This window comes from Ptychodera flava, chromosome 13, assembly GCF_041260155.1.
Source record: "Ptychodera flava strain L36383 chromosome 13, AS_Pfla_20210202, whole genome shotgun sequence".
Taxonomy (NCBI): Eukaryota; Metazoa; Hemichordata; class Enteropneusta; family Ptychoderidae; genus Ptychodera; species Ptychodera flava.
Window position 1 is genome coordinate 20821771 of NC_091940.1, and position 14787 is coordinate 20836557.

The following is a 14787-nucleotide window of genomic DNA, read 5'->3' on the forward strand; positions in this document are numbered from 1 at the left end:
AGCTGTTTGCATGGATGGCTAAAAAAAGCCGCAAGGATGGGTATATTTGTACATTGAATATGTGGGCTAATAATAGAAACCATATGTACACCAAAAAAATAAACAGAAAATATGCATGCTTTGATATCAGCTATATGCTGTGTGTGTCATCCTTAAAGTGGGGCATCAAAGTCAGTATTTGCAATATGGCTGACGTTTGAATAATCTTTTTAGACTGCAAAACTTATTTTTTTAAATTCTTTTTGGTTTGTTATTAGAACTTAAAAAGACACAAAGACATGGAGATCTCTTTGTGTCAGGATCTAGAAATATGGCATAATTGTGATTTAAACAGTCAAGTCCAAATATTGCTGTACTATGACAGAAAGTGAAAAGAAATTTTACCATCAGATTTTGTACAGTGTTTTCAGAAAACCTGCCAAGTGGTAGTAATGTCAACAATGACAAAAGTCCAAGAGAGAGAGAGAGAGAGAGAGAGAGAGAGAGAGAGAGAGAGAGAGAGAGAGAGAGATTCAGATGAAAGGTACATATCACCTAGTCTCTTCCTGATCCCATGTTCATCTGGAATATTCTACATATATCCTAAATCAAGTAGACAGCATGAGTAAGATATACAAGATGTGAGAGAGTTTCATGACAAGATCCCATATGGCCCCCGCACTGGTGGCCATATGCAATTCAGCATAAAACACTGTTGAGCTGACAGATGCATAGTCAGTGATGTTACCCACAATTTTCCATGATCACTACACATTGAGGTCACTCAAATTTCTCAAATTTCTTCTGTACACAGAACAGCTTTGTCCATATTTCAAATTTCTGACACCATTGTTTTGGTATTCATGATTTTCTTATTTCTCACCTTGAATAATGAAAAGATCAACCCCTTTGCCATGGAGGAGATAGCAAATTGTAATATTGTCAACAGGTATTTTTGACAGCCATAAATGATATTTTCAAAGAAAAATTGTGTCTGACAGGTGGTATGATGGGACCATCTCAGTTGCTGATAACTTTATCTTGAACTGTGTACAGTTTTTAGCACCTACAAACATCAGCTTCTTATTCGATTTACTCTCGAATTTTAAACATAGTCAATAGTGTTGGAGCATTGTTTTAAAAAATAACCATGATGTTAAATTCTAAGTTTCAAATTGTTTTGAAATTAATAAAATTGAATTAGCCTTCAGCGAACAATGTCTGAGTGCACAAATCAAGGAGAATTGTGGGTAATCTCATTTGCTGTGAGATGAGCTTTCTCTTTCAGTTGTGATCACATACAGAGCCATAAGAAGTGTATTGTAAATTGATGTTTCAAAGTTCATACAGAGATTGCATACAGGTACCATTGCTGGCATGGGTCTATCAATTCATTTCACCAAAAACCACTGAGGCATGTAAAATATTCGAAAAAGGCCAAAAACAATTGCCAGCCTAGCCCAGCCTCAGTTTCATCAAACTCACAAATCAAAATTCAGCTGTTAACTAAATACTTCACAGTGCGTTGACCTAGTAGATGCAAAAAAAAAATATTCCGCAATTCGCAAAAGAAACTGCTTGTTCATCTCATCTTTAAATGTAGTTAAATATTCATGAAAGAGCTGTTGCAGGTCCAACATCAAATGCATATCGGTCTTCTTTTCCGCGCCCAACATCAACCTTAATTTCTAAATTAAATTCTTGCCACGTTTTTTTCATACAATACTGTGTTGTGACTTGAAAGAATGGAAATTCAATTCAGTTAGTAATACTCCCTATCCCTCACCCCCCCCACCCAAAAAAAACCCAAAAAAAAACAAAAACAAAAACAAACCAAAAAACACTCACACGCACTCAATACCAATTAATACATGTAAGTATAAACGGTTTTGACTTTGTTATAAAAAATGACAAATTTGTAACTGACGTCAACTGGTTCTTTCTTGTTTTGAAAAGGACCTGTACCATTGCAGGAAAGATAAGCATGTTGATAGGTGACACATATGTGTTATTGACTCTGTAAATGCTATTGTTATTGTTTGAATGTTTTTATTCCCATCATTGTTTTCCTGTCAAACAGAACTGAACACTCCGTGTTGATGCTAGCTACTATACTGGTATTAGTATTACTGTTATGGCAGTGTTTTTTTTTTATTTTATGTTTTAGGTTTTTTCGTGGCTTTATTAACTTTTCACTTCCTAATCTAAAGGTGTATTGTTTGTTCAGGTAGCACCATGTTTAAAGCTGTCAAGACTGTTGATTGTTGTACTGTGTCATTTCAAATGCAGTGACTTCAGAACTTGATATGTGTTTACTACATTCTCAGTACATGTAATATTTAAGTTTCTGATCAGGCAATTCTGTAGACGCAAAGCTGTATACAGCTAGGTGACCTCAGGCAGATTCAGGACATCGCAGCAACAGAGTCTGATCTCAAAACCTGTAACAGACAAAACTCTGAGTAATATAACCTCTGTTACAGGGCCTGAATACTGAGATAGATTTCAGAGTTGTATCAATGGAACTGAATCAGAGCTGATAGTACAGGACTGTACACAGTGCTTTTAATCCAGGACTGAAACATGGATGTTTACACACAGCTGTGTCCAGTACATAATCTACAGGGCCTGTTACAGGGTCTGAAAAATTACCAAAATGGATACACTGTCTGGAATCCGAGTCCCATAGGTAAAGGTGCTGACGGAAACACTGTCACTGCAGGATGCATATATAGATGCTGAGACAGGCAGAAATTTCAGACCTTGTGATATCACTGTGTTCACAGCAATGTATGCAGTCCGACCCTCACAACACTCTATAAAGATCTGTATATCAGCCCCTGTCACATAGCCATGTGAAGTCTTTGCTGACACAGACGTGTACCACAGGGTTGTGCCAGAGCCTGCACCGGGCCTATGGAATTTTTTGTGCTGTGTAATAATACTCACCAAAATCCTTGTGGTTCTCTTTCAATGTGCTTCAGCCTTCAGATGCAGTTGAGCTGTGCCGTTTTGACTTCTACAATGAATCTCTTTGGAAGGCAATGAGTGCAGATGCCATCCACTCAGTGTGTGCACTGGGGAATCAGGTAAATGAATGTGGAGACTTAATTACCCACTGATCGCCAAACCATCAACCCACGAACCGGATATGAGCCGTGCATCAACCCGGGTTATTGCCCATACATCAAACATGCATCACTCATACACCAACCGACACCTTCAACAAAACACAAACAATTGCACTGCCTATATTGTATGCATGACCCATGTGGTATTCACCAATGTGTTACCCGTACTGCCACTTTTGTATCACCCCTATATCACCCATGCACCCTTACACTGCCCATACATCTATCCACATATCACAAATACAATACATCAGCCATCCATTCAACCATGTATCACCCCTACACCTACCTCCGAGCCACCGAAAGGTTCCTCAGAGTTACAGTGAATTACCCTGATGTTTTAGCAGAAGAAGCATTTTTGCAGGGTCTCGGTAGGCTGGTAAATGTTATCAAGGTATCCCAGTCACCTCCCATGGTATATCCAGCAACCCGATGTTAGGGAACAGAAAAATGATAGTTAAGTTTCAAAGCTGAGTACCTATGTTCAAAAACCACAGCGAAAGCACCATGTTAGTATATACACAGAGACAGGATTGTTAGAGTCTGGTTGTGAAATTCACAACTCCTATGAACAGAGAAAAGACTTGTTATTCACGTCTACATTCTATGCTTACTGATTTTTCTCTGTCTATTTTCAGCCCAGCTGGCCCAATGTCATCCCCTTGATTCCATCTTCTGTGGACCCTGCCCTTGCCAGTAATGAACTTGAACTTCAGCTCAGGGCACTCACCACCGAACACAGGAGGGTAAGTCTTTAGAACTGAGATGACCTGTAGCTTTGCTTGTGGGCGTTACCCCTTCACCTTCAGGCTTTTGTCAACCCTTGTGATTTCACTAATCTTGAAGTCTTAAATCAAGCCTGTATATTCCCCCAATGACAATTCTAAAACTATTTGATTGCATTCTCTAACCTTGGCACATAGTGGTTTCAAGATTGCAACTGACAACCCAAACATAGGTTGCAGTTCTACATATCGTGATGACTGTTGTGTCTGACTTTTCAGATCCTCAGATTCAGATCCTCAGATCTCAGATCCTATAACTTCAGACGCAGATTCAGAATTCAAATTTTACAACTTTCAAAGTTTGATGTAATGTACTGATAAATAAAATATAATGTAGATTTTAAAAGGCTTTAGAAATTATTTTATTTCTATCTTGAATCTTGAACTTAAAAACTTCGATCTCAGAATCAAAACGTCATCACTCGAAGACAGGGTGCGCAATTATTCCACTTGTTATGTGATCACGTGTGTAGGCAATCAATCCAAATGCCAGAGGTCAGTTAGTCAGTGCGCTCCGATATACTAGCTCAATACATAGAGATAAACACACTAGCGATCGAACGATCAAGACCGCGACGATCATGTACATGCCGGCTATTGACTGTCCGTAATTTAGCATTGTTCGTGAAATGATGGCGAGGGAATATAACTAATCAATGTTTGAGGCGAGTGACCCCGTCCGGGCTAGATCAGGAATTCAGGGGTCGGAAGAAGCAAGTTTAATAGTTAATCTGTAATTGTAAACCCGTGCTCGTTTAAACTTGCTGAGCAAAAACGTTTATGTAGACATTTTATTTGTTTCATACCTGCCTTGTACACACATTTAAATTATTATTTTAAATATTTTTATCATACTGTTAATACGGGTATTGTAAAAGGCTTGTAAATTTGAATCTGCGTCTGAAGTCATAGGATCTGAGATCTGAGGATCTGAGTCTGAGGATCTGAAAAGTCTACTCTACATTCGTGATGACCTTGTGTCAGACAATTTCCACAGATCACTGGAATTCCACACCTCTTCCAAGATCTGATCTCAATCCTGATATGTCATTTTGTTGTCATATGGGACACTTATTTTTGTGCTGATACATGCAAACTAGTCACTGGTTCACAGATCTGGATTTGTTACCCAACAGGGCAACAGTTTGGACAACTGTCACCCTGGCAAGTTTGAAATCACCATCTTTGCATTGGCAAATATGACAAGCAGAAGAAGAGAAATGTCTTTATCTTTTGAAAGAAAATTGATAAAGTGTTTTTTATAACGCAATTGCTATTAGTGCAAGATGCGAGGTATAATGATATTCAAATATGCAGATTACATTAATGAGCATTGTTTCGGTATTAAAATTCTATGCTAATGACCCTTAATCAATGTGGAATATTCATGTACCTCGGATCTTGCATTGTATACGCAATTGACTGACCATACCGGTATGCTGTTAATACCATTATGATGTTTGTTTCGCTGAGGGTCTGTGAGTTGCATGCATGTATTGAAACACATATCAGCATGTCTCTCTCTCTCTCTCTCTCTCTCTCTCTCTCTCTCTCTCTCTCTCTATATATATATATATATATATATATTTATATATTATACATACACACACACACTTACACACACATATGTGCAATCTGAGTGACAAACACTTATTTCAAGTGTATATCTTATATTGTCTAATACTTTTATACATTTCACCCAAGCCATCATCTGTAATTGCAGGACATGGGTTTGACCTGTGTATGGGACGATGAGCTATCTTATCTGCTGTCTCCAGCTCTCGCAGCATATGAACTAGAACGCACCACAGGCTTGACCGCCGGCAATGAAGAATTCCAACAGTCTATCCGCCGAGCTGTTCCGGACGGCCATACCTTCAAGGGATTTCCCATACAGTTCTTACACAGGAACCCTAGGAGGGCATTTGCAACCTGTCTTAGGTATGTCTAGCTGTTTTGTGTAATTGAGAAGATGTTTTTAGCTCATATTTGGTATGTATATAAAGACCAAAAAGATCTTTTATGGTTAGTCGATGGCGTCTGTATGTCTGTATGTATGTATGTAATGTAATGTATGTATGTATGTATGTATGTGCGGATGTATGTCTGTCACACGCAAAAGCTCCCAAACCGCCGCACCTACCATCACAGTATTTGGTGTACAGGTAGACCCAGGGGTTGAGATGTGACGTTGTTCAAATGAACATGTCAGTGTCAAAAATATGCAAATGAGGTAAGAAAAAGGGGAAATCCTGCAAATGTGCGGGAGCGGTGGTATTAACTGAAACAGCCTACATCAGAGCTTCTATGACCTTTAACCTATTTGTATGCAGTTGTACTTATGTGTAGGAGTGGTGGCAGTGACTGAAACAGGCTACTCCACTGACCTTGAGTCATTTCCTGTCATTGTTCATGGACTGATACATATTGGCAGACCTGAAACCATGAAGGACTGTATTAAAACATTCCTCTGCTAAGCCTGTTCCTAAACTTGACCTCCAGTACCTAAAGTTTCTGACCTTATTTACGTTTGCCATTTTTGTTTTCCTGGTTTAAATATTTCTCGATGGACCAATTCAAACCAATATGAGCACACTGCGGCTGACTCGCAGCGTGTTTGCAAGGTTATATCTGATTGGTCGATTGTCACTATTCACAGCAACTTAGGGAGTTTATTTGTATTATTTCATTATAACGGTACGATTCTGCCAACCAATTGGATAACAGCTTCGAAATCGCTGCAAGTCGCCCCGCACACTGTCCTTGACGGTATTTATTTATACCATGTTATATATTCATTGGTGACAAAGTGTAACCAAAGAGTGTATATTTCATTCAGTATTTATTTATTCAAGTGGCACCCACCTGTCATCAAAAATGTACCTGTGCGTCATATGGCTACCATCTGTGTATTACTTATGTGTTGCCCATATGTCCCTACCCATGTATCACCCATGTGTTGCCCATGTGTCTCCTTGGTACATGTATTGCCCATATAACACCTGTGTACTACCAATGTACTACCTTGTGTTACCCTTGTGTCCCTAAGTACAACCCATGTAATAACCATGTCTACCAAACTACTACTACCTATGTATTACCCATGTGTTGTCCATATGTCTCCCGGGTACCACATGCGCTACCCATGTGATACCCACGTACTACCTACATGTGTGTATTACCCATGTGTTACCCATGCATCTCTCAAATGTTACCAAAGAGTTACCCATGTATTGCTCATTTGTTGCTCACATAGTATCCAAGTTTACTCGAGGTTTCATTCTTGCGCCATTCAAGTGTTACACAGGCAGCTACATCACACAGCCAGAGATACAAGCCTAACAGTAGAATTCATGAAAAGATTGATACACAACAAGGCCAATACAGAACATGACACAGCAGAGCTCTGTGTATGTTACCAGAATGTGACAAATGTTTAATTTCACAGAGCAATAAATACACTTTCCAGATGTATACAGATGGACAATGTAGGTTATTCGAAACTCATAATTTCGAAATTTTGGAATGTTGTCTCACTGAAAAGTCTATGATTTTGTCAAGAATTAATATGTCTCGGATGAGAACTTTCTGATCTCCAAGACTCCGATGATATACTCTCATCCACCATTAGACAGACGCCAGTATTACTGCCTGAGTACATGGGGTTGGGTGCTGAAGAGGAGATGGTCATTTGCCAGCTATCCAATGGTCTCCTGCTGCGAGGGCCTACAGTATAAACCCATGTATTCAGGTCTCCTGTTTTGAGGGTCAATAAACTACATAGTTGATGCAGCCTATGATTGTATAACCTCACCTCCATAATGATGATTATGCATGTAGATTGATGCAAATCTGTATCAAAGCACAAGAAATTTGATGAACACATGTATTTGAAACTAGAACAGAAAATAGTACCATCGGCCATTGATGTTATTTGACCGGGCAATCATGTGTTGTGGTTCTCACAAGGTTAAAAGGACTGACAGTCTCCCCAGATGACCCCTATATATTCAATATATCTGCATTGACCAGGTCGTCCAGATCGAGGCATTAAGGAAAAAAGCCACTGGAATTCGATTTTCCAGTGGGTGGGCAGATTTTCCAATTCAACCTGCTGGAGGTTTAGAAAGGAGAACAGGTATAGAGCAGGCATTGGACCAAGGGCAGACAAGTTTGACATAGCAGCTAGAGATATTGGTTGGATTTTGTCATACAGCTTTCAGGGAGGGAATTTCTGCGCAGTCAGGAGATGTCTTTACGCAGCAAACTGATATGCTCTTTTCTCTTTTGGTGGAGTCATTTTACCCTTGTGATCTGAAGACAGCAGTAGGAAGCTGCAATGTTGGTGGGGGTAACAAACGGAATGCTTTCAGGACCAGGTAGAGGGCAGAGTAGGCATGTGGAGGAGATACATGTAAGTGGGAGGGTACGTTCAACAAAATTCCAGTAGGAGTGGGGCAATACAAATTGTTGTGACATAATTTCACAGAAGACCAAGAATAGGATAAGTTTGATAAGACTGTCAATTTGTGTCTCAGAAATTCTGAGAAAAGGACTTCTTTGAAAAGAGCTGTTGATGTAACATGTCGGTCCAGTACCTAGAAAGATAGAAAAAAAGAAAGGGGGAAAAAAAAAAAAAAATACATACATATATATACATGCACACACACACACACACACACACAGACACACACACACACACACATATATATATATATATATATATATATATATATATATATATATATATATATATATATATATATATATATATATATATTACACAGATATATAGATATATACAGATATATATACATACATACATATATACATATATACATACACACACACACACACAACACACACACACACACATATATATATAATATGTGTGTGTGTGTGTGTGTGTGTATGTATATATATGTATATATGTATGTATTATATATATCTGTATATATCTATATATCTGTATATAATATATATATATATATATATATATATATATATATATATATATATATATATATATATATTATATATATATATATGAACTGTCTGTACGTTTTACATCTTTCATTGCAGGTACCTGGCCAACACTAACATGTTACATCACCAGCTCTTTTCAAAGAAGTCTTTTTCTTAGAATTTCTAAGACACAAATCATCAAAATCTATTGGTCAATCATGTACATGCAGATACAGAGATACTCTGACAGTAGAGTCGCAAGGCCATCTTTGATATTTTTTTTTCAGCTATACAGCATTTTCCAGGATTTCTGGTTGTATAATATGTTTTCATTTCCCTGAGTTGCACTGCAATATGCTTAATAGCAAATTTTCATGGACTTATGCTCGCATGATTTTGACACGATTGACCCCCTGACCTTCCGTGTAAAGCAATTGTGATGCAAAGAAGTGCAGCTCTGTGTATGGTGTAATTTTATTATGTTATCTTATATTTGTTTCTTTTCTCCTCCCTTCTTTTGTCATACCAGGTCACCAGTCTGTGAAGAGATACTGTCATGTCGAGGTGATCATGTAAGAATCGCTGTGAGAGTGCGCGTCTTCACATACCCTGAGTCGTCACATGCAGTTTGGGTCATGTTTGCCTGCAAATACAAGTCAATACTTTAAAAGCAAACCAGTACATCATGTCTTTTTAATCCTACATGGTATCACTTTCATCTGTGGAAAATCTCCATGAAATTCAACACCACTCAAAAGGAGACGTTTAATGTAAATTTCACGGTGTCTTTATGGTCACTCTTCATGGAAAGGACGAAATTTGAAGATGTTTATATTTGTCCGTGTATAGGTATCAAATTAATTTCAGTCTGTTTTAATATCGGCAAAGATAATAATGGTGAAAAGAATTGAAAGCAAGTAAACATCATTAAATCAACAGTATTTTTATTCCCTGATGATTGCAAAATGAAATATTGAACCTTTTGAGTAAAATAAAAAGCAAAGATATTATTTATGCACTGACATGATTAGTAGCTGCTTAATTTTTTTCTTATTCTATGTAAAGAAGACATGTAAAAAACCTTGTGAAAATTTTTCTACATTAGTATATAACCATTACACAATGATTATTAAAACAGTACATCAGTACATTTTGTATATTAAATGACAAAGTTCGTTGGCCTTTCCAGTATCTTTCTACCTTGCTGTTAAGCTTGTCACGACATTGGGAGATTTCATTTTGTGCTGTAGGGGTGGACAGCATACACAATCTTCATTCCACTCTCAACGGCTGTGCTCGTTAAAGACTGGTCACCGCACCAGCCGCACTGTTTCTCAGAGCATTCCTTAGCGGGTGATACTGCCTTCTGATAAAACAGGTCATCATGCCCTTAAGTTCACTTAAGTCATGTCCAGTGTCTGGCGCCTGGGTCTGGTGCCGCGATGACACAGATTTTTGCCAGCAAATATCTTGTTAGTTTTGGTTGTCTTTCATGTGGACCTGTAATTATCAGATTTAATTCCTGCTGCAGTTGTCCACCGCCCAAAGGAACAGGTGAAATCTTTCCACAGTGTGGGTTCGTTTAATTACTAAAGCTTGAAAAAAAAATTGCACAGCCACTCAAGTAGACTGGTTGCACTGAGTAAACCGTGATTGTTGGTATAAAACACAACAAAGGAATATGTGTCTATAATATCACAATATTTCAACATTTTTCGTGTGCTATTCTGTGTCTGTTCCATTATCCCAGAATTTCCTCTAATTTCAGTGTTGAATGACCAAAACAAAAATCTGAATCGTAATAATAGCAGTATGGCTTCCCTTCTGATTCCCCACAAACTGTCATCTTTCTCAGAGCATCTCCAAGATGGAACAGTTGAGAGGCCAAGGAAAGTGAAAGGTTTGTTTTTCATCCTATGTTCTGTACAAGAATGTGTCATTTTGTTTAAGCCTCACAAGATTAAACCACGTACATGCAATCTACAAATCTGGAACGTTGAACATGCAGTGGTAATTCTGACATGAGACTTTATGACAGTGACGACTACTCTGTTCAGTGTGTGCATGTGATCCTACAGATCATATTACATTTTCTGCACAATCATTTTTTTTCATATTTTAATATTTTTCACTCGATCATGAAACAAATACAAGGCTTATTTGGCTATTGTAGGTTGACATGCGAGGATGAGAAATTTTCTTTTTGGCCTGATGTAGTTTTTTTTACCCTTGTGAATTAGACCAGATTTTTTTATTTGCCATGTGAACAAAGGCTTTCGGAGCTGGTTATGAGTTCTGTCAGGAATGTTGGACAAGTGTCATGGTTCTCATGGAAAATAATGCCTTCAGTAACCAAACTTCCCCCTCTGTATATTGAAGGATCAACAGCTGAAACTTGTGACAATAGTTCAGTAATGTCCAGTACATAGGAAACCATTTCTTGTGGTAAAATGCTGCCTGGGGACATATTTTCACTCTCTCAAATAATCATTACCTGGGTCTACCAGTTAAACTTGTGTGAGCTCATTTCGAAACCTGAACAGCAAAATAGAAAAGTTTTCGCCTTTCACGGTCACATATTTCTGAAAATCAAGAATGTAGTATTTCCATACAGAATCAGGAATAGCAGCCAAAGGAATTCGAATTTCAAATATTGGTTCAATAATGTTTTTCTATTACGATATGTGTACAGTGAGTTTACATCCCCCAATTTTGCTTCTTGAATATCAAAATAAAGTGGCTCTATATTTCCTTGAAAGTTTAGCAAAAGTTGGTAACACTTTTCATTGCAGGTTTTCCCTCAATAAGGTATTTCACTCCATGAGTAAGAATGATCATTATTTGGGTAGATAACAAGGCTTGGAGATGCAAACCAGTCTTATCATGCAAATGGAGCAAGGGTGACAAAGTTCCTGTGAAATTTCTTTTGAAAAATAAATGCAAGAATAAGGCATGTGTGTGCAAGTTCTGTCAGCATGCAAAGGTGTTTGCAGATGGTCAGCTTTAGGGAATGCCTGGCTGGAGACGGTTACGAATTTTGACTCTGACATGACTGATTGTATGTACATATGTACAGAACTTTTCCCGGCCATCCCACAATCCGTTGCTGTGGCTGTATCAAACACCGTATACACACTCAAAACAACAAACATACTAATTTTGTGTTGTACAAGGGATTGTTATACAAGGATGACACAAATTTAAAATGCCAAAAAATCCCTCATTTTGTATATTTGCAGCGAAAATGTAGGTCAGGGTATAACCTGCCACAGGTGTTCTATAAGTAACATACCCTGCACATACCTTATGGCTAAAAAATTGCATAATGCATTATGGAACTGATAAAAGAATTGTTATGTGTGTGTGTGTGTGTGTAGATAGATCGATAATGTGTAATGTTCTATGCCTTTTTTCATGCAAAACAGACCAAGATCATCCTTGCAGTAAAGTTAAAGGGTGGGTTTTCATCGTGAACTTGCAGATTTTTCAAATTTTATTTAGCATGGGGTTTCATTCACACTAAACTTGAAAATCTGGTGCAATTTGGCTGGATACATTCGATTGGCAACCAACGTTCCTTGATAGTCATTAAGACTCAGTACTTGTATCCCCCCTTCCAAAATGAAATGTCAGGGCAGGGAGGCAGTGTGTAGGCTTTGCTAATTATCACATGCATTCCACAGTGTTTTATTACCAGTAATCAGTAACTTTGATATATCAGTAACTTTGATATATATAAATATATATATATATATATATATATATATATATATATATATATATATATTTAGATATGTAGATATATATCTTTTTCACTGAGCACTCACGAGGAAATTTTACTCCTTATTGTAAGAGTGAATAGGATACAATTTGAAAACTGAAAATCAGAAAAAAAAGAGATGACCAGACGACACCTACTTTCCAAGATATATTTACATTTATTTGTATTTTCATATAGAAGGTTAAAATATAAAGATGTTAGGATCATAATCCGAATACAAACAAGCTCACAGAAAGTCTTATTGCATTGAACATTGGAAACACAAACTCATATCACAAGGTGACAATGGACTGTACACAAACTACGCGGCCAAAGAAAATGAAAAACAGAAAACAAAATGATACGAAGCACAGAACCATTCATTTTTTATGATTCTTACTTTCAGGATAAATAATATATAAGTAATATGTAATATAGTCACATTTCTGTTTTTTTAATATCTCACACAATTTTTGATACTGTGCACGAAAACATTACTGGTGACGTGACATTCGCAACTGGACACTCTAACTTAACAATTCTTTTAAATATTTCTCCACAACACGGAAAACACACTAAAGCGAGGAACGACCACACAGTAGTCCTTTTACCGAGTAAACATACAAAAAACATAAATAAATACTAGGTTTTCTCTTTAACATCTGAAGCTGTTGGCTTGCATGATGAGTCTTTACAGAGGAGAACTCGATTCTTGAATCGTTCCCTCTCGCTTTTCTCTAACGCATCTTTAAAGACAGGTAACATTCTGGCTTCTTATGAAAGACACTTGATAGATTAAGTTTTGTCACAAGATAAATCAATAAATGAATTGTTTGTTTTTTACTTGGCACTAGATAGAAAGCACGCAAGACCATACACAGTTACTGGTACATTCAGCCATTCTTAACAAGTCAGCGGCTCTAATTTCTTTACCCCTGTCTTTGTACATTACTTGAAAACAGTTACCTTTTTTCATAACTTGTTCTTCTTTTGTGGTTGAAATAAAAAAAAATTTCATCATTCACTTAAATCTGCCTTTAACATCGGTGTTGCTGCTATGGTAGTGGAGGTATTCTGTCACAAGCGTCCCGATTGGCAGATGTTTCATTTCATCCGTGTAGGTAGGCTTAGAGACAATGACACGTGGAACATGAATGAAGCACGGGTCTAAAAAGAGCTGCTGCTTCTGCTCAACCCAACCCCTTGCAATCATCCCTCCCCAACCTGCTTCAGGTAAGGGCAACACAGAAGATCCTCTGCCATGAATACTTCAAGTTTGTGAACCAAACAGCGGCAAAGTCACTGATGGGAGAGCTGGTTTGTACATTATGGCAGTGTGTACTCATGGACACTTACATAATGTATTTCAGCTGTAACTACTGTATACTGAAAGGGAGAAACTGACCAGATGTAAACTCAAACCCTTGTACTTTTGACAAGACCACTGTCATCTCTTTTTCAAGTGGCAAACCATGATACTATGCAACAAGGGTCGATTTACTACACTTAATGACAGCAGTATCGGTTATAATGTTCAACATTAAACCTATTGTTATCGGTGGTGATTGTGGACCCGTTTTACAAGGAATCGGGGAGAACAGATTAGATTGTCTAGGATATTATGAAGTGAATATCTCCGTCACTGTATCAATGCAATTGAAATGATTGATTCAGAAATAGTTTCAATACCAATCTTAACCAATTACAAGGAAAATAACCCTCTCCCAAACATGTGTTAAACAGTGATCAGCGTGGTCCAGTACATAAATTATATACAGGGGTGGGAAGGCTGTACAATGCAGTATTAGCATTCCTCCATCTACAGTGAGTATGGTATAGGTGGAAATGATTTCTTTAGTTTTTAGATATTTTCACATCAAATCTTAATTTGCACTTTTAAAGTGTGGGGCTCATCAGTGACCCTGTGCTGTTTGGATGCCGATGGTGATAATTACTACGCTAATTGCCATATTGTCAGCTTCCAAAATAGAAAAGTTGACACCACTGAACTTGCTGGTTCCATTTCAACATAATAAGGAGCTGCAATTCTAGTTCACCAAGTACAAAGCACACTATGTGTTACGCGGGGGAAAAACAGACTCAGTCCTTGCAAAACATATACATGCCTACAGATGAAAATAGACTGTATCAAAAATTTGGGTCTTTC

General features: G+C 37.6%; 1 protein-coding gene across 1 annotated transcript in view; it reads left to right on the forward strand.

Annotated features, from left to right (window-relative positions):
* LOC139147776 (centrosomal protein of 76 kDa-like) overlaps positions 1-9882 on the forward strand; it is a 29049-nt gene extending 19167 nt beyond the window's left edge. The window contains exons 10-13 of the mRNA XM_070718975.1: positions 2964-3068; positions 3749-3856; positions 5619-5836; positions 9390-9882. Of these exons, the coding sequence (XP_070575076.1) occupies positions 2964-3068; positions 3749-3856; positions 5619-5836; positions 9390-9528 (570 nt within the window). The 3' untranslated portion in view covers positions 9529-9882. The remainder of the gene's footprint in view (positions 1-2963; positions 3069-3748; positions 3857-5618; positions 5837-9389) is intronic.
* Positions 9883-14787: the final 4905 nt, after the last annotated feature.